This window comes from Ptychodera flava, chromosome 16 (assembly GCF_041260155.1).
Source record: "Ptychodera flava strain L36383 chromosome 16, AS_Pfla_20210202, whole genome shotgun sequence".
Taxonomy (NCBI): domain Eukaryota; kingdom Metazoa; phylum Hemichordata; class Enteropneusta; family Ptychoderidae; genus Ptychodera; species Ptychodera flava.
The window spans coordinates 14092329-14114294 of NC_091943.1; the positions used below are offsets into that span (position 1 = coordinate 14092329).

At 37.9% G+C, this 21966-nt stretch overlaps 1 protein-coding gene across 2 annotated transcripts; it reads right to left on the minus strand.

Moving 5' to 3' along the window:
* Positions 1-754: 754 nt before the first annotated feature.
* On the minus strand, positions 755-21901 carry LOC139114889 (G-protein coupled receptor 83-like). Of its 2 annotated transcripts, none has more exons than XM_070676820.1 (5): positions 14830-14942; positions 11685-12043; positions 10541-10945; positions 3933-4148; positions 755-3212 (listed from the first exon to the last, which is right to left on the minus strand). In XM_070676820.1, exons 2-5 carry the CDS (start codon positions 12039-12041, stop codon positions 3024-3026), a joined length of 1167 nt encoding a protein of 388 aa, XP_070532921.1. In that variant the 5' UTR covers positions 12042-12043; positions 14830-14942; the 3' UTR covers positions 755-3023. The 2 variants fall into 2 exon arrangements, with proteins under 2 accessions (XP_070532921.1, XP_070532920.1); XM_070676819.1 differs by lacking the exon at positions 14830-14942 and adding an exon at positions 21811-21901 and having other exon boundaries at positions 1671-3212.
* Between the last annotated feature and the right edge of the window lie 65 nt (positions 21902-21966).

The window sequence follows — 21966 nt, forward strand, 5'->3', positions numbered from 1 at the left end:
GAGAGCTAGGGGATGACGCAGTCCCAGCTGTTACAGATTGTGTCCGATTTTCAAGGTAAGAGCAGAACCAAGATAAAGCCGTTCCCGTAATGCCAAAACAAGATTCAAGCCTTTGAAGTAGGATTTCGTGGTCTATGGTGTCAAATGCAGCCGACAGATCCAACATGATGAGAACAACGTCCATTTTCTTGTTTAGCGCACACATGATGTCGTTATGTACACGAAGCAGGGCTGTCTCCGTGCTGTGATAAGGACGATACGCACTCTGATGACGTGGGAAGAGACGAAACTTGGTGAGGTGATCGCGTAATTGCAGGGCTACAATTCTTTCCAGAATTTTTGATATGAAGGGAAGGTTAGACACAGGTCTATAATTTTTCAGTATGTTATTATCGAGATTGGGTTTTTTCAACAGTGGTCGGATAATAGCTGTCTTGAAATGGCTAGGAACTATACCTGACGATAGGGAGCTGTTGTAAAGATGTCTAAGTAAACTACCAAAACATCTATGTCCTGGTTTGCAGCAGTTCTGTGGGGATGAACATTTGACCAGCGAGCGCGATCAATACGCCACAGTACTGCGGCAAATTGTATTTCATATCCAAAATGCATTTAAGAGCAGCGATCAGAACGACTTCCAAATGTCGATATGACTTCAAATGCGTCATTTTAAAGATAAGTCATGATTTCTATGGACACTAGCCCTCCCCATTGTCAATTCTGTGCTCAGCCCTGATTTTGTATGATTTTTTTTCAAATTTAGGTATTAAATAGCAGCTAATATTGCATCAAAACTGTCCCTGAGGCTACAAAAGCGTCCATTATGCGGTAGGTGTTGTCAGACTTGAGTTTAACCCTCTAGCTTACCGGACATTTAGGATGGGTACCACTTTGAGGTCAGGGACCATTTTGAGGTCTTAACATACGTAAAACATAAAATGGATATCAAGTTTTATCTCCATTATTGATTATGGCTTAACAGGTTTTTCCTGTTGCTGTGATTACATGTGATAAATACTGAGTTCAAACAGATGGAAGATGCCCGGTTCGTAAGTTTCTCAGAGGTAACAGTCCTGATACGAAATTGAATGGGTTTGTTATGAGCCTCCACATTTTCTCCTTTATTTCGAGCTCCGGTTTAGTCAGGAAAGGTCAGGGAAGGGTCTAATACATCGTCCGGTACATCCGGCTTATCAAACGTCAACGTGATGAACATTATTGTCTGACGAAGTATGGTCTGCTTGCAAACGCCTACTTTGCTATTCTTAGACTCATGTTTTACCGGAAGATGTAAATATAAGTTTATTCACAGAATACCGGGATTTATGTCCGGGTACATCATGCAGCGGAGGTATTGTCTATCCATCGTCTTGAGCAGTGTCAAGTTGATAAACAGCTCATTTGCATATTAAAAAAAGTTTTGTAATGAGTGATTTAACTCTGAGAGTACTGTGCGAAAGTTGATGAAACCTGTTACATATAATGATGTAACTGATTGTTCTGTGAAGTGCACCACTAGAACCTGTTGTTAAACACGCGAGCACATTCAGTTCTGGTTGAGTATATGATATAATAAAAAATGCCACATACCTTGCTAATTCTAAGTCATAGTCATACAAAACAAATTGGTACGCTCTTATACATAGAAGCACATTGTAACACAATGTTTGCAAGTGCCTCAGATTGAAAGGATTTAATCTTTGCGCAAACTTTTATTTACTTTCAACTATTTTCATAACAAAATAAGAATAAAACCAGGGTTTTGGTAGTGGATACTTGTGAGTGTTAAAAATTAAAATTAAAAATATATTTTTAATTCTATTGAAAAATATTTTTCTTTTACTTTAACAAAACTAAGAAGGTGAAAAATAATAACTACACTTACTCCAGAACTTTTTAAATAAACTCTTACATTACAAGCTGAGAACAGAAAAAAATCGTAAAACTCTAAGTTCGGATATATCTCCCGAAGATTCATTTTCCCTAAGTGAAGGGACATTGTCTAAGTAAAAAGTGCGTAATTGCTCTGCAAAAAAATGGAAAAGATAGTACGGCATCGTAGAACGAATACATGTTTCGTCATGCGCTATTCTCGTACACGTTTAAAAAAATGCATAATATTTGATTGCCCTGGAAACGAAACTTTGAAGTAAAGTTACCCGTCGGTAACCATATTTATCATACAAATTAGCATGCTATATTATGTGCCCTGGCAAATTGCCTTACCCTAATAAGAACCAAATCGATTCAGAAATGTCTAACTGAAGGTAATGATAGTGAAAATCTCGTAACAAAATCACTATAACATAGACATATACATTTAATAATTGAATAAATTGACACCAATATTGACCACATCATTGTCTATTGCTAACATTGAATAAAGTGTTCAGATTTTTTCATGTGATGACTCTAGACAGTGAATCAATCGTTTTAAAGGACTTTCTTGAAAGAAATGGCTGCTGGGCATACATATAATAAACATCTTATTTTATTTTGCATTGCAATTATAGCCAAAATTGAGCACAACCAGCAGACGTATTAAGTCTGTGTAATGGGAATCAAAAATTTCGTGACAAAATTGCTATATTGAATTGAATCCCTCAAAAATTGACGTTGACACAGTTTGTTGCCCTGTCAGGACACATATCGATCGTGACAAAATTGCTAAATTTAATTTTATCCCTCGAAAATTGTACGTTGACACCCACAGTAAATTGGTGTGTTTTGTAACCATGTTTGAGGGGACATTTAAACGTTATCATACAATACTGAAGTTCGTTAACCACATAAAACAGGGCTCGATGACACAGTAATACTTTCAAAACTCGGACAATTTGCCTGTTGCAAGTTAATTTACGAACTAGGTTATCAGAGAAAAACTCTCTCAATGACCGAAAACACAATTGGTAATGAATCATCCAAACTAAGTTACATATACGTCATCTACACGACATTTCCAAGTGGATCGAGTTACAATCATCGAATCGTGGATTTGTTTGTCTTTCAGGTGACATAGATTCTTACATGGTCGTTGCTTCCGTCTCTGGAACCAAGGTTTCCAATTGAGAGTGATGTAATTTAGTTTTGTCGGTGGATAGGCTCTCGGTAACACGACGACGTTCCTCACGACTTCGTCTGTCCATGGTTGGTTCCCTGTCCTGTCGCTTTAGTAATCGTCGACAAGATAAGCATGTGCGATAGAAGTCACGCTGGGAAAAGAAGAGAATCAAAATGCTGGAATAAATGATTGTCAGGTATTCTCGATAAAATGTCTTATGTAGTGAAAGATGATCACAGTTTGCAGTTCAGTCAGGACAAAAATCTATCTGGGAGGTAACACAGAAGGAAATTCCTGGAGAAGATCATCATAATTTTAGGATAAACGTGATATTTTACATGCTTACATGTGAGTGGGTGCAGTTTCAAAATTTGCTGCATCCGTCTTCAAACTCATATAAACATTTTCTGTACACCTGTCTTATCGCAGGTCATAATTGACTATGGAAGGAAGCGTTGGGTTGTCATTTATCTCCCTAAGATGGAGGTCTTAGGACGAGGTAAACACGGGCTTCTCAAATTCTCTCATAGTCACTGAAATGTAATGCCAGTGCACTAATTTCTGATAAAAATAAACAGCAGCTTTGCTTTCGACATTTTCATTGAATTAGTCCACATTTTCTATCCTAAAGTGAAATTTCAAAATTGATTCGAAGAAGCTCATTAAATTGTTACTTCTATGTTTTGCTTCACCCGGTTTTGACATAAACCAATACATCTAGGGAAAATTGCAAGGTGCATGACCCATCGATAATACTACATCTAGTTATTTACAAACTTTCAAAATGGTTTTCAGATATTTCAAATAGATATCATTTTAGTTATATCACCAAATGTATACTGGAATATACAATGATGCATGCAATATTTACCCTGAAACTCTTACTGATGAAAGCATATATGATTGGATTGAACACGGCATCTGATATGATCAACCAAATATATCCGCAAGCTTTTATTATATTGACTGCCATTGGATGAGTTTCCAAGAATTCTGTGTTGTGGGTGAGTACCACCATTCTGAAGAGGTGTATAGGAAGCCAGCAAATGGCGAACATGATCACAGCGAACAGGATGCTGGTTATTGCCTGAAATAGAAAAAAAATAATGTAAGTGTAAAGTGTGTCTCCTTGGTAAAAAATATAAACGGCAATCTTCAGTCGTGCACATTCTGGAAAGTAATTTTGTATTTCAATTTTTCTGATCAAAGTGCATTTTATAGTTTCTACTTCCTTTTACTAAAAACACCTCAATTTAATGGATACATACGTCATACGTTTAACAGTTTAAATCTACGCAAGCATATTTAATGATAACACACTTAAATAGTAGTCAAATGCCATATTGAGCATGTGATCAAATGGAAACTATTATTAGTGTTATAAGCATTCAAATATGACCACCCCTCTCTTTATCTGTTTGAGCTCAGGGACAATTGCACTTGACCACATGGAAGTTGACAGCCGACAAGTTTACGCCAGTCCCACATGCATATCCGTATGGTTTTCAAGAACTTGGAGATGTTGATAAATGTAAGAAAAAGAACACATGATCGAAATTCTTACAATCTGAGGTATCATATGAGTTACGATACACTTTAACTCAAGGAGGTTCGAGACATAGCACTAGATGGTTTGAAAGACCTGTGGAATGTTGATAGAGCTGAGAGCATGGGCAAAGGTGGAACATCTGACCATCTGGTGTGCCAACAATGGTCTGATACACTAGAAAGAAAGCAGGTTGATGAAATGACACAGTGATGGCACTTCAAGATTTCAGAAATATAGATTTCGATTACTAGAACGATGAGAATAGGAGGAATGTTTATTTTTTTCGATCTTTTGCACAATCGTCATACTGAACATTAGAACTGAAATCCTTCGTGACAAAGAATCAGAAGGAAGGCCACCATATTGACATCGAAATGTAAGCATCGCAGTCATTGTTTCATCAATGTCAGCTGGCCATACCTAACAAAACACAATATGCCAAATTTTCCCATTACGAAAGGTTAGAAAATTGTACTACATTCATGATTAGTGGAGATTGAGAGCTTAGGGAGCTGTCATTACTTACAGCCGGTGGGGGAGGTCGGAAGAATTCCGTCGGAAACTCCGAAATTTTGAGTACCCCCCTACAAACCATTATGAATTTGAGTACCCCCTCTTTAACTTAGAAATTGTGACTGACCCCCACTTAGAAAAGTTAAATACCAATACATGTATTTGTAAAATTTACAAAAATACAGCAATACTAATAAAGACCTTTCAAATCCTGATGTACCCTGTTAGATTATCATTGGTTATCTCATGACAATTGAAAAAGGAAAAAACTAACAATACAAAGTGACAACAAGTATTCAACCATATAGTATTGTTCAATTTGGATGGGCATCATGACAGGGCTTTCACTACGATATCTTTCTGGGCAGAATTTGAAAGTACAGGGTGAGAACACGCGAGAGGCTCAGGGGGAAAGTGTTAGACGAGCGTCCCTTATCTTTCAAGGAAAATTTTGAGAAATTGTTGCGTGCAATGGTGCAGTCTGAGAGGTGTTTCGATTTGTTTTACACATTGCAAAACTGTTTGAAAACGACATTGAATACTGATATTTTTATTACATTTTGTGCATGATACAGTTTGAGTCACAACGCTCAACAACCGAGGGGGGGAGCGCGTCGATAATTTTGAGAAATTGACCTGTGCAATAGTGCAATCTGAGAGGTGTTTCAATTTATTTCGCACCAAAAATTGAGTAACCCACCTTCCTCTCCACATTTTGAGCAACCCCCTTGAAGTTTTCAATTTTTTGAGTGACCCCCAGGCCGTAAATAATGACGGCTCTCTTATGAGGTGATAGAATAAATTTAGGTTTTTCATGAAAGTTCAGTTGCACACATGAAGGGATAGGTACAAATGTTTACAATGATGTTAACGTTGAGGCCTTCTACAATGTAATTGCTCTAAGGGGAAGGGGTGACTAGTTGGATGGCACTGTGTGGTTTGAAAGACCTGTGGAGTGTTGATAAAGCTGACAGCATGAGCAATTGTGGAGCATCTGACCACCTTGTATACCAACAATGGTCTGACACAGTAGAAATGAAGGCGGTTTGTAATATGATACTTCAAGATTGCAGAGGTTTTAGATTTCGATAACAACGATACGAATAGGAGAAATGCTTTTGTACAATCGGTCATACTGAAAATAAGAACTGAAACCCTTTGTGCCACAGAAGCAAAAGGAAAGCTATGATATTGACATCAAAGTGTAAGCATCGCAGTGGCAGTTTTATCAAATTGGCTGGCCATATCTAGCAAAACACAATGGACAAGAATTGCCATAAAACTTTACCGCATGTATGATTACTTTGTAAATTGGAAGAGAGTTCATGATGTGATAAATTTTAGTTTTTGGATTAAAGTATAGTTGCACACAGAAGGATATGCAAATGATGACAATGATATTTATTTTTAGGCCTACTACAATCATGTAATTGCTGGATGGGGAAGGCGTGACTAGTTCCCTTCGAAAGACACTGCATATTTACCAAATAAGAGTAAATTCAACTGAGACATACACCTTCATTTAGGTTCTCAGGTTTCTGAAGACATGTATTTGAACTAATGTGGAGAAATACTTTTTTGGCTTATGACGATTAGTACCGAAATATTGAATAAAGTGTTAAGACATTATTGATTACACGAGCTGAGGACTGTTCTCCCTTCTTCTTGACTTACCGGTCAAGAAAACACAAACACAACCAACAAAGTTGAGAGTATTGAAGTTGAAGAAGACATAAACGTTAACCAAAAGCTACGATTACAAGCTATTTTGCAATCTAGAGGTTTGCCATTGAGCTGAAATTGTGTATAGAAACGTGAACGAGGGGGTCTTTAGGTGACCTGTTGGCAGGTAAAAGAGTTGTTACAGACACAGCTAACGTATCCATTGCACAGGCCCATTGACATGAACTTCTCGCAGCGACACAGACTAACATGTACTAAGCCTCCTAAAATTCGATTAACGGTGTGAATAAACTTTAGATTAACTTAATTTTCTTTCCATAATAAAAAAGACAGCTTAAGACATAAAAACAGTTGTTAATCCACTTTATGATGGAGCCGTTCCAGCTCTATTGACTATTGTCAATGATATAGCTCAAGACAGAAATGAGACACCTTGGAAATCATGTCTCAAAAGAGGATTTTTCAATAAGCAGCTACAGCTACTGGAGCCATTGCAACAGAGAACGTTTTAGAGCGGACAAATGTTATTCTGAAAAACTGTTTAACAAAGATATTTCGAGGTATCATTAACAACAGCGGAGGAAGTATCATTTGAAAAATTGCAAAGAAAACTCGACGGTCATATTACAGCTGATTTAAAAATAAATCAGACAGATGAGATGAATACCTTCAGCCTTAAGCGGAAGTCTAAAAGGCCATGGGAAAGTTTTCCTGTTTACGGCGAAGCCTAATGTTTAAATATATCATACCTCTTCCTAGAATTAGAATGGCATGTCCTGCTCTGATAAAAGCTGACCAGTTTGACCCTGTTCTATTCGGTTTGATGTCAGTGAACTCAACAAAGTGTGCCTCCCATGGCTGAACAACATTTGTTAGGCTCTAGTTATGCTACTTATGCTCATAAAGTTGTAGGGCCACTCTCGTTACGCCACTTCTATTACACTGAGCAACATTTACTTCTTAGCCAGAGAGGCTCATGTTTCAACATACAGATAACCATATGCCTGGAATATAAACCTATTTCCCATATCGTGAACTAATTGAAGCACTCAATATCCTTACAAGAGATGAAGAGTTCATCACCTTATTCTGACAAGATAATGAATTCCATTCATCTGAAAAGGTTCCTCTTCTGTCATTCTTTGACAACATACAGAAGATTGGTGTACAACTTATAATCAGGCAACCATTGATCTTGATTTCCCATAAGGAATTTAACATTCCAGTCTACCCTTCTTAGCCTGAAACACTATAGTTTGATTCAAAAAAATAACATTTACACCATTTCGTACACGCCTTGATGGATTCTTCTCACTAAACATTCTGTTGTCCTTACATCAATGTAGGTATAATATTCAATCAGTATAAATCTTGTCTATAGCAAATCCATCAATTATGTAAATACGGTTGTGTTTCTGAATAGAAGATTGGGCATAATACACTGCAAATTTTGGCTTGCCATTTGTCGATTTCATTGGCTTCCACACAAGGCTGAAAGTTGTCATCTGTCACACTAAGTTACTCCCAGTCGCCCCTAGGGTACAAAGCCTCTGTTTTCTCCAATCATGAAGCCTTTGCTGCTTTTCATCAGACGCCTTAGTATATTTTGTTATTTTTTTCAATGCTCGGTGATGCCTTTCTGTATCTTTTGTCAGCCTTTCACTCTGATCTGAAAATTTCTCAGGGCTATTGTGCTATGCCAATGCCTTCCTAGCCATAACCGCACTGTTTCACAAGCTTCGGTAAAGTAGTTATCCCTATCAACTTGTTAGGCCATGGTTGAACTATCCAAGTCGTTTCTTCACTTTGCTCATCGAGGGCACCACCATTATAGTCATCTTCTATATTCGTGTGCAAATATATATTCCTCCCTATTTAACATTTTTGGTCGTAATAAGACCAGCGACAAAGAAGACAACCATAGGTAAACCTTCCAAAATATGCCTCCCTTGCCCTCATCGATGTTAATGTCCCAGCAGTGTCTGCCCTGATATAAATACACTCAATCTTCAGAGCACACTCCCTCTACGTTCTTAACTTGGTACATGGGTAAAACCAATGAGCGTTCTAATATTATTTGCAAGAATCGTGTCATTGTAGAGGTTGAATATTGTCAAGACAAGTTCAACAACTGCACAGTCAGCTCTTAGACCCCGGCGAGGAGCTGCGAATGCACTGGACACTATCAGTACAATACCATTTACAGTGTTTAGCAAGCTTGCCATCTGCTTACTTGTCTTCATTAGTGCTATGAAGGTTATAATTTTCAGCTGCAGTGTTGATCTCTTTTAACTTTATGACGTTCAGTAATATTTGTCACAGTAAGATATGAGCCCAGTGGGTATCACTAGCACAGATAAGCCGCTCACGGAATTGGCCATACGGAGTTGCTGTAACTACTTAACTACTGTAACTGGTGTAGACTCAGTCCTGGCTGCTACATTTTTTGCTACATATTTAAACTGGTGTTAGGGCTACTGCAATCATGCTAGCTATCAAATGATTGGCAAATCTACTTTGTGTGCATTTGAAATATTGCCATTTGGTTATGTAGGTGAAGTCAAAGTTCGTGTAAAAGAATTAATCAAAATTTCTAAGAGGGCAGAGCGATTTTTTTAGCTTTCCTATCAATTTAAAGTAGAGGAGTGCATGTTTAGAAGGGTAAGCAACCATGTCCTCAAGGCAAATTAAATATGATAATAAAGTGATTAAAACTTATACCGCCATATTCTAGTTTTATTTAAAAGTGTCGAAAATCAATATTTTAAAAGGCTGAATTTTATTTGCGTTTACAGAAGACACAGGATGGGCAAAATGTTCATAATTGGCAAGACTATTTGTTGACACAAATAGTCACGTTAAAATTTTACCCTTATGGAGCAAAGCGCTTGCAAATCATGTTGTATGCACACCCTTTGGTGATGCATAAGCTTCTTTCAATCGCAGGGAGGCTGTCAGTTCATGTGGCAGAACATGTCAGCTACTGCTGACGGTGAGCTGGAATGCTAAATTAGCTTTCGCACACCGTGATATACAATTGTACCCGAGGACCAAATTGACAGTGGTTTGCTTTGAAGCATTGGCATTACGCGAAGTGGAGATATTGTCTAAATTGAGGTGTTGCCAACACTGTCAGGTGTAATTATCAGCTCAGCAGTAATTCCAGTCGACCACAGAGAAATCAACTCTGCCAAAGTTGAAACATTGTCCTGCATCAGGTCAGATGTAGTCAAAACAACTACACCTGAAAGCAAGTGAAAAGACTTGGACAGTGCTTGGACATATGTGGTGGTGTTGTTTAGACTACATCTGACCGTCTCCTAGACAATGTTTCAACTTTTGCAGAGTTGATTTTTTATGATCGAGTCATGTTACCGCTTAGCTGTTAATTGCACGCGACTGCGTTGGCAACACCTCGACTTAGACGATATGTCTCGTTCGTCTAATGCCAATGCTTCAAAGCAAACCACTGTAAATAAGTCAGCAATGCTGGACAGGGACATCCATCCCCATACTTAGAAGAATAGTACTTCCCAATGCAAGGTACTAGGTTCGAAAGCACTTTTTTAGTTTTTCTCTTATTGTAATACTGGTTTTTATAATCAGTTGCAGAAGCACAACTACAATCTATGTGTCTCCTTGCTGATTAGAAAGTGTCGGCTTCAGTTTAACTGAGAAGGTAGGAGATTCTACACGAGAAATAAGTAATCATGGCATGGTGTTTAGAACAATACCTTTTGTTTGGATCGTACTTCCATTCTATTGTCAGCACATCCAGGTAACTTGTACAACCACAGCCTGGCAACAACGCGCAAGTAACAAATTCCGAGTATGAGAAGGGGTCCGATGTACATCAGCAGAAAGACGATCCACATGTACACTTTTCTACCGTCAACCGCACCAACCATTGGCCAACTATTGCTACACAAAGCAGCGGTTCTGTTCTCAACAAGGGGGTAATAATATAGTTCGTTTAAGATAGGGTAGGGGCAGCAGATGACAAGGGCTGCAATCCAGATGAGGATGATAGCAATAATCCTGTGCCTTTTCTTCGCCTGTGTTAGCAAAGGATACATTATTGCTCGATATCGCTCTATGCATATGGCTACCAATGTGAAGATGCTGACAATTTCGGATGCCTGTAAGGAGAATTAAATATAGCATTAGCAATGAAGTATGTAATGAAGTATCTAGCATAGTTAATTGTGTCTCATCAGATTTTAAACATGGACTCATTAGACCATTGACTAAACCATGTGTAGTTTCATCGCAATGAATGATGGTCATATAAATTCTTTGAAATGACATGAAATTGCTGAACTCTTTCTCGTCTCTCTCAAACTTATAAGACAACATCACAGTAACATTGTAGAAATTCAAACAAAGGCAAAAGTCTTTTTCAGCTTTGCAATGCAAGACAAGGCAAGGCATGACAATGAATATTCATGGAGAACAATCCGAGCAACATTTATGTTTTTGGTGTCATTAATAACTCAATATTTCTGGATATATAAATCATAAATATATTGAAATAAAGCTTCTAACAAATTAAAGTGTACTTCGCATGATCACCTTTAAGCTATATTAACATTTATTATTTGATGAGTTTGTATTTTGTTCATGTCTTTTTTGTTCATTATCCGTGTTCCTGTGAAAGGACGATACAAGAGTAAATGACACTAGATGAAAAGAGGAGAAGAAAACGGATAAGACAAACCTAAGTACCTATTAATTTAATCAAAACAAAACCAAATAAAGAGATTCTAAAGAGTGTACAATATTGAAAGAAAAAATACATTTAAACAAAATATAACTTACCATCAATAAAACAAAAATCGTTTCTAAACCTAGGGTTTAAAAAAATAGACGTACACTTACCGTATGCAAGTAGGAGACCAGTTTACACATGGCGAAACCAAATACCCACTCTCCCATGACAGTGCTCGTAAACAGAAACGGCAGGCACACAAGGCTCAGAGTCCAATCAGAAACAGCAAGATTAAAGATCAACGGGTTAAAAGACGTTTTGCCCTTCTTAGCATGTGTTAAAACGAAAACGACCACGATGTTCTCCACTACAGACAGTGCAACACCAATAGTGAATATTGCTGTCAATATTTTGACCACACTGTCATTTATTGTATCGAGTACGTAACGTACATTATGAAAGTAATCATCTAGTTCTGTTGACGGACTTTCTGTCAAATGTATCATTGTCGGAACAGGACTCGTCATGCCTGAGAGAGAGAGAGAGAGAGAGAGAGAGAGAGAGAGAGAGAGAGAGAGAGAGAGAGAGAGAGAGAGAGAGAGAGAGAGAGAGAGAGAGAGAGAGAGAGAGAGAGAGAGAGAGAGAGAGAGAGAGAGAGAGAGAGAGAGAGAGAGAGAGAGAGGAGAGAGAGAGAGAGAGAGAGTTACGAAATTTGCTACAAACAAAAAGTTGCTACAGTGAGATGAAATTTGATACACAATATTTGAGCGTCAAAAGTATCGTCACTGCACGGCAGAGCAACATCGATTAAACTGTCGATCCAATACCTCGTTAAGTCTTCAAACATCATTATTAACAGTGCTATTCGGCCGAACCATCGTGAAAGAAGAGTTGACCGATCAACCTCTCTTAATTGCACCCATTCCCCATTCCGCGTTGTGTCGCTTCCTTTGCATCTCGATCGTTTTCATGAGTCAACAGAACAACGTCTGAATTATAACAACAGTTAACTTCAAACATTCACAGTATGAGTACTTTTTACGTGACAATCTGTACACAAGTTATTCAAATATAAAAGTCTAAGAGTTGCGAAACCGTCACAGCATCATCACCGGAAAGCACAAAGCTACTTGAGTTTTCAAATCAGTGGGCCTTAGAGTGGTGCATAAACTTTAAATTAAACTTTGAACCAAAATCGAAAACGAACTATGCAAAGTGCTTACAATGATGCCTCTCTTCACACGAAATCAAAGAGCCATTTGAGCTTCTGATCAATAAGACTACAGGAGTTCAGAAATTTCAAAACAACAATGATCGCCTTTTGAGCCTAACGATGGCTAAGTTGTTCACATTTAACCCTTTATTGAGCACATGTTACAACTATAATATCTTACTTCAGAGCCTTAATTTCCTAACTGACTACTAGTACTACTATAACTGACTACTACTACTACTACTACTACTACTACTACTACTACTACTACTACTACTACTACTACTACTACTACTACTACTACTACTACTACCGTTATGAAAGGTTTGAGACCGATTAAACTGCCAATATAAAGGAATAAAGGAAACACAATGCGGTGTGCTCTGTCGTGATATCAAGCAGTCGGCCGTTTCCGCACCCTTTCCACGTAATGTCGTGATGAATTCGACCGCCTGCCTATTCAATAGACGATCCAATTTGAACACCCACACATCGAGACTGTCACGAGCGGAATCTAATTAAATTCGCAAAAGAATTAGTAATAACCATTCCTCGACATCGATGACAGCTGACCCTGACACCTTATTAGGCCACTATTCTCTTATAATTCTACTCATTCAACAGCTATTCTCCGAGGAAATCATGTAATGGACGATAAAGAAGGCGTGAACCTATACGCTAAAATAAAGTAGCTGTGTCCGTTACGCATCTGTACGATCAATACATCATGAAATCATCACCATATGGCTAGCAGCTTTTGCTGAATATATGCTCATTCGAATATTGATAAAATTCCGAACCTTTATTCGAGAGGTATTCCTGAATGCATTTACGTATTTCACAAAACACACTAATGGTTCACTAGGGCATGTCATGTGTTGATATTTTCATACAAAACACACAAGGAACAAACAGTGTTTTCACTCAACATATCTTGATGTACAAACTACATCAATGCAAGGTTGAAACTATATTATAGCATAGGATTGTTCGCAATGTCGCGTGACTTGCGACCGTACTCATGGACCCGGGTTATTGACTAGGTATTTGGCTTCTGTTGGTCTATCGAATAATAAGAGACTTTACACGGCATTATTGTCCCCATTTAAAGTAAAATCCGCCCGTCAAATTGTCTGTACATTCAGTCTCATGCAACCGATGTTCGCTTGGGATGTAAGGTGACGTTTTATGACCGAGACGGGCTGGCAAAATGCATGGGGTCATCCGAAATTGGAAAACTACAAAGGCGGGAGAGGGGATGGGATGCGAAATGTGTCAGCAACAGTTTCTAGGTGCACTTCTGTACTTGATATTAGCTATATATCTGTGCCCTTTATTGTTATAGTTGATAGTCAAGTCCAGGTGCAATGACAATGCACATGACACACTGACAAGCTGATTTTATGAAGAGAAATACCGGGTCTTTCACTATGATAATGCCATATGAAGTACACCAAGACTGCCCTTGATACACAGTAAATTGTCAAATGTTAGATTTACTGTCTAGGTAGCTATTACGAAAAGAACAAAAATAATGAAACATCAAAATGTCAACATTTCCTTTAGCAATGGCGTGCGTAGGTCATCAGCTTTTATCATTTTCTAAGTGGGGTTTGTCATCGAAACTCTTTGTCTGAGTGGGGAGGGGTCATATTATTGTGATGGATACGTACAAAAAAATGCTGTGTCACCCAGGCTAAAGTAACTTAACACTCCCTAAGTCTCCATGAGAACCGACGCTTACTGTGACCAATAAATTAAATATTAACACGAAAGAGAATCAAACACCAACATCGATAATTAATTTGGATAGTTTGTCGAGAAGAAGGACCATCTTGAAGGCGCAAAGCTACAACCCGCCACGTAACTTTGCCAATCCCATCCCTGCGAACATTTCGACAGCAGCTCTACTAATTAGATGTAATGCATAATTCGGAATCGACATTTGCCGTTCTAACAATAGTTAACAGAGAAAGACAAGATTAAGCTTCATCGACGTCTCAAAATGCAATCCTTGGTATATACGTATTCTTTTAACGAGTGTTGGGTCTACAACATATGAAATAATATTATAAAGATCACTACATTGGACGTTCCCTTACCTTCAAGCACCAGAATGCTCCGTGTTGAAAGAGTCTAAGTCGGTTTAATTTGGGCTCAGCCTGGACTACGTAAAATGATTATGTCTTCCAACGTGTGCATCTAGCGGAATGATCAGCTCAACACACGTGTCTGCTCAGTAGGACAGTAGTTGCGTTAATTTTAGTTAAGAGGATGTCATCAAATATCTATATCATTTGAGCTGCGTCAGAATTTCGACTTCGTCTGATTTCTTTACAGCGCAAAAGCAGTTTATGTTGGTGAACAGTTCACATTGGGTAAAAACAAATTAATCATGGACCATATGCAGTATTTGACAAGAAACAAGCTAAAACATAAAATTTTAAGAACTACTTTTATTCCACAACGCGCATAAATATACGGTAATAATTCAGATAACAGGCTTTGTAGATGAATTTTATGATATACGTGTACACAGCAGTGTAATACATCATGCGTGCCAATTTCTCCACACCTCTTGGAACACCAAAAGGCAGCGTCCATAAATGCCTCTGGAGGGGCGACAGAACGGAGGGTTGATTTGAAAATATTAAGTGTACATAGGGGATTTGAAAATACTGTTTAATTGAAACGGGAACTAAGTCTTGAAAACATGCTGCTGATTTTGAATATCGTAATGGATAAATATTAACCAAAAGTCACAAAAACGTTCGCAATGGTTGATTACAAAAAACAAACAGGTACTTTCTCACATCCATAAAAGTAAGTACAAATCACATGAAACTGCTACTTTGTTGTGTCAACAAAAATATGACATGTTATGAGCCATGTAAACATATTGATCTAGACTACACTGGCCCTCCCGACGAACGTTTTGGAATTTATGCTTACAATTTACACACAGTTATCTGGGTTATTCTCCAGCAGAGAACTTGATACCAAACATGCGTATTAAGTTGTCAGGTGGCGCTTTTTGGTTCTGACTGACCCTGAGCAACCCCAGTAATTTTCTTTACACCCACACTCGACGACAGAGTAACTTCGAGAGGAATAGTACTCACACAATGGCCGGACATAAGGTATCAGTTGAATAATTACTTTCCCTCAGGCCTTAGTCAACAAAAATAATTCTCTGATTTGATATCAAGAGAACATTCTGGAATTTATGCTTACAGTCTGTATGACTTATTGTGATCGGCAGACGGCGACTAAGACGCTATTGTGTCCTTTCAGCTGTCATTCTGTAATATGAGCTTATTAAACGGCAAGCATAGATGCCATTTTAAAATTTGCTGAGATTCTTCTGAACCCGTTGACAACTTGAATTCAAAAACCTTTGTGTGTTTTACAAACATTCCTTGTGTTCCTACAAAATTGGAAAAATTATAAAACAAATTCATATATGAAAATTTCATAAAGTGATCGATGTAGTCATTAGAAGCCAGTAGCCGGCGAAATTGGACGGCCGTAATGGCATTTTCGCCGGCTGTGGATTGTAAAGAAATGTTATCGAACAGAACCGAAATGTATGTCTTCACAAATTATCACAAGTGATTAAACGTACAAGTCTTATGTTTGGGCGCGACAAAACGGCAATATTTCCTTCGGTTTTCGACTATGTCGCTCCATTTAATTTCAGTGTAATCCTCGAGCCCTATGTATATCCGTTTACATCATGGATGATATCTCGAGAGAAGCCTGTATTTTGTGAGCGACGATATCATAGTGAATATGTTGCCTGAATCGCTGTGAATTAAAATACAATTTTAGCACGCGTATGTCACTATAATATAAGAGGACAAAAAGATCGCGAGTAGCCAGCGATGTTGACACAGGGTTGAGCGAAAGCATCGGAATGTAGACTTCTTTAACATTTTCACGACAGAATGTAATCGATAGTAGAAAGTACAGCGAGTCGGTCATATTTAGAAGATGGAAATTCTGCCTGTAGCGTCATTTGTTTACCTGATACGATGGACAATGTAGTAAACACTGTACATTGAAAGTTATTTCAATACAAATGTAAAAATGTGATGGTATTTGCTCTCAATAGTGAATACCAGGTAGATAAGGAAATGTAGCCTGTACTAGTAGTTTTTATAATGTTTGAGTTTGATAAATAAACAAACAGGGGATCCAATGTGTTTACGGTGTAAGACAGAACACACAAATGGCATATTAGCGACCAGCTAACTTATCTTCAAATAGCTCTATTCCTGTAATACGTAGTAACCCATGACATTAAAATGATATTTAACAAGAATCAACATATATTGCACCGGAATTATTTTTCCCTGTCCATATGAAACAAATTTAAGCTCAGTGAGTAACAGAGACATATGTTTCGTTTTCTACCTAAATATAAACACATGATAAAAAAGGGGTATAGAATATGCAAAAAAGATGATACGGTTCACTTCTCTCGAAGTCCTCTACTTATGATTTCCTATTAAAGATTTAACGTAAATCATACCTACTCTACTTACATTGTCGTCTCTATAGTGAGGTCAGATAGACGACTATAAGTCTTAAGTAGAGCTATCACAGAAGTCAAGTACGTTGCAATTATTCTAGTTACTGTTTTAGGAAAGAGTCTGTTCATAAGGCTTTCCAGTCGCAATTTTCAATCCCAGATTAGTGGAGTTCTCCTCCCAGTCAAACACTTGGCCAGTACGATGTTTGATTCTATAACATTAATTACACAAACTGATCTCGACCATTTGACACCTTTTGCTAATCCTGCATGTAAACAGCGTTTGTACATGTCAAGTATGTGATTGACGAGAGAATGGCCCTACTGTCCTCTTCTCACATATAAAATTCTTATGTTTTTGTTTGTGAAACTGAAAATACTATCAACAATGGAAGTTCATAGACTGCTCATAAGGACATAAAAATGATTAAATTTGTTCAAATTGAAACTTTCTTAAACAGGTACTCAAACTTTATTAAAAAAAGAACGTATTTCAGCGATTGTCTTTCTCACATTGCCAATGGGCATCAAAATTTTTTTTTTTCAAACTTTTCATACGCTTCCCCTTCGAGCCTTTGCAACACACATTTTTCATCGCATGTACTGTATATTTCTCAGCCTGAAATATTTCACTGAAGTCAGAATAAAGCTGTTCAGCCGTCCGTCAAAACTTCAAACGTGCAACCTCTGGTGGCCGATTACATAATCTCAGTTAGAAGGGGGGAGGTGCGGCTACTTCAAATTATTTTGAGTTTAAAAGGGGTACAGAAATGTTGTTGGGAAATGGGAATGGGAATTACTTTAAAAATCAGAGAACATTTGTGTTTTGTTTTTGTTGACGATGTCTTAGATTAATGGGTTGATGTATATATGAACAATATGCTATTTCAAATACTACCCATCTGAAACTTGCATGTTTTAAAGGTATACAGTCACCTGTAATCTAAATATGCCCATATCTGGTAAAAGGGATGTTCCTTAGTATTCAAATGCCCATGTGAGGCCGCTGTTTTTAAAAAGCGGCCACCCGCTTAAAATCTGTGATTGGTTAGATTTTCTCTTTCCATGGTAACTGTGGCAAAATTGGAATATGTGACAGTATACCTTAAACCATCACCCACCACCCACCTCAATTCCGGATCATCATGCCGACCGGGAATGGCTGTCAATCAAAGTCGACAAAACGTGCTATGTACTTTGAAGATACTAGAATATAACATAATTGAAGTCATTTAGCATTTTTATTTAAGCTAATAACTAATTTGCGTATTTAACAAACTTTCCTAATTAGGGATGTATATCTGGATTGACTTGACCAAAGTCGACGCAGCTTGCTTTGTATAGTGTAGCTTCTATGATATAATATTACCGAAAGTTAGTTTTGATTTTGTAAATCATCTTATTGCTAATTTGCATATTTAACAAATTTTCTATTTACGGATATATCTTGATTGACTTCATCAAATTCAATGAAACATGCTATGTACATTGAAGAATTTCTGATAAAATATTAATGAAAGTTGTTTGGCATTTTTTCAAATTGACTGGCATCATAGCAAATTGATAATTTGAGTATTTAACTAACTTTCCCAATTGTAGATATAAGAATTAAAGGACTTTGAAAAAATTAGTAAATCTTGCTATGTGTATTGATGAGACAATTATGTTGTTTAAGTGAAAGATATTTTGCATTTCCATGTCAGTTTATTGATAATTTGTATATATAATGAGCTTTCACAGTCTGACCAAAGGCAATTACAGTTGCTATATGAAGTGGTGACACAATGACAGCAGTCAAAGAAATTTAGTACTTTTATTTCAGCTTATTACATATTTACATACTTAATGACCTTCGGAATTATTCTGTGGTGAATTTTGTTCATGATGTAAGTTGCAAACATGTGGCAAACGTTTAAATTCACAGACAACTGCTGCTATATACTGAAACACGTGAGCATTTCAGTTCACATCTGGTTCTTATCGCAAGTTATGTTCTTTACAGCTTCAAGAACGTGCAGTTCATTCTATTAAACCGTATCATTTTCATCGATATACATATTATAATTTAAACAGTTAAAAAGTCACGCAAGCAGACTTAATGATATCGCAACTTGTGGTCGTCATCTGCTGTATTGAAAATACGAACAAATGAAACCTATTTCATAAATCCAGTACCTCTCTCAGTCTGTTCGGGCTAAAAACAGATTGCACAGGACTTGATAGACGAGTTTGGGGATATCTTCTGGTCTTTGATAGATGACCAGTTTAAAACATCTCTGCATGCCTATGTGTATTCCACACGGAAAAATGCTCATTGCTAATTATGTTCACATGTGTCAGCAACAGTTTTTAGGTGAACTCCACCACAGGGTATTGAAATAGCCAGTAGCCCAGTACTCAGCTAGTTGACATAGGCTGTAACAATGACAATGACCACGCGGGTGACACACTTACAAGCTGCATCGACGAACAAAATACTGGGTTTTTCAAAATGCTATAGGAAGTAGACTAAGAAACTACAGGTGATAAGTACAACAAAATGCCTGAAAAATGTCAGAAATTAGAGTTGTTGTACAGCTAGTATTTATACAAAGTACAAAAAATACCTAAATATCAAAATATCAACATTTACTCTAGAAATAGCATACAGGAAGGGGTCATCAAATTAAATAATCCTTTAAAGGCGGAGCCTCACTTTCAAAGGACGCCAAGTTATGGCTGTGTTCATTGATTAAGTGGACAACAAACAGGCAACATACAGGCACACGCTCCAGAAAATGCCACTTTTTAGTTTATGCCAGCCGCAAAAACAAAGACAGACTGCAAAGCGGTCAGCGCAAAGTTGCTGCCGATCGAACTCTGTGGTTATATCAAGGTCTAACGCGACTGGAAGACAATATTTTAGGAAATTCAAGCGTTTGTGGTTGGGAATCAATGACCATTGGTGATTTGAACCGACCGTCAATCAAAAGTTTGCATAAACTCTGTTTGCAGGATTAGCAAAATGTGACAAAAGGTTGAGATCAGTTTCTGTAATCAATGTTATAGAAATCAAACATCGTACTGGTCAAGCGTTTGACTAGGAGGAGAACTCCACGAATGCGAGAACCTGGGATTGAAAAGTGCGGCTTTAAGGAGCTGAGGGGGTCATGTTATTTTAGATGAGGAGTGAGAAGACTTCGCTAGCCCACCCCCGGATATAATAACTATACGCGCCCTTAGATAACAGTAGCATTGCTCTTAACGTAAAGTTATCACCAATTATGTCAAAGACCATTCCATGCAGGCTAATAGTTTTTCTTGTAAGCTTCTTAATGCAACATCACAGAAAGCTACATTTTAATTCACTTGGCATTCCTTAATGTTTTCATCATAATTTATGTGACAGTGGCAAACTCATGGTGTGTCACATGTAGAACTTATGGGAAAAACATCTTGAAAAATGAACACTTATATATTTCAGCCGGGTGTTCAAGCCATGTTAATAAAAGTGTCATATTTCGATTACAAATACATAAGGAAGACGCAACCCTTGGACTGATAAGTGCTGATGGACAAGGGGAACTTGTTTATTGAATACGGAATCATGGCTAGGCCTCACGGCCTAGCGGCTGATACATCAGAACATCCCTCAATGAGGGAGTGGGTCCGTGAGTCTGTGCTGCGAGTCTGTTTCTGATTCTGTCTGAGTCTCTGGTTATCTTGGTCAGAGTCTGTGATTGTCCATTTATACTCCACCGTGGCCATGTCGGATACCGACGCCATAAAAGCACAATAAGATCACATGATACAAAACTCTGATTTCTACGTCCATTAGAAAAGATACAAAAGTACAAAGTATTACTTGTCCACGCACGGCTTGCTACAAAATATATTGTTTCAAACCCTCGCCATAAATGAATTAAAACGATATTGAACAGCTCAATATGATGAGTTGTTACGATACAATAAAACACGAAGGTAGCAAGGAGAAGTCACTCGATGGATTTTAACTTTGTGAACATGTCCCACCAAGTTGTTGATCCCTTGCTCACATTTTGTGGTGCAACTATGGACGATAATAAGTCTCCGTCGGACGAAGCCTTACTGCATAGCATTCTACGAAACATCAAGAGCTTCGCGTTCTAGATGAGATTCGCAAATAGCAAGTGCATCAGATATTTTGGCCCTTGTCCAATTGCTTTTGAATCTTACTGACGATACTGACGTTCAGCTGAGCTTGTCGAATACACGGCAAAGACCCACAGACATCAGAAAAGTGGGTTACAGGGGCCTTTGCCGTGTACATAACCACAAGTGACTGTGGTCCTATGTGGACCGATGTTTGCTACTTACTGATATAAACAGGACTTCAATGGGAATCAAACTCAAACATCGGCAACTTACTGCATGGAACTTCATAAGGAGGGCGACGATAGCTGGAAGAAGGAATGCTTCCATTGAAACTGCCACTTCACCTACTAAAAGCCTGCTGTTCATTCCCCTAGACGTAATTCCATCACAATTTGGTATCCCTTCCTTTACGAACACAGGCACCGCATTATCTTACCTTTACTTTTGAGAATGCACTCAGTTGCAACAGTATCTGTCGATTTAACTAGAGCAGAATGTGGACTACGTTGAGAGTTATGTCCCGAGATGAAATTCTAGCTAATGAAGAGTTGAACTGCTTTCTGACTAGGATTCACAAGAATTTCAGTTATGT

What these genes read in the sequence shown, in the direction of transcription:
- LOC139114889 (XM_070676820.1), bottom strand. Translation starts at nt 12,041, where the DNA reads ATGACGAGTCCTGTTCCGACAATGATACATTTGACAGAAAGTCCGTCA. An exon ending in TGGTCTCCTACTTGCATACG is followed by an intron (nt 10,946 to 11,684) that starts GTAAGTGTACGT and finishes TTCTCCTTACAG; the next exon opens with GCATCCGAAATTGTCAGCAT. An exon ending in AAGTACGATCCAAACAAAAG is followed by an intron (nt 4,149 to 10,540) that starts GTATTGTTCTAA and finishes TTTCTATTTCAG; the next exon opens with GCAATAACCAGCATCCTGTT.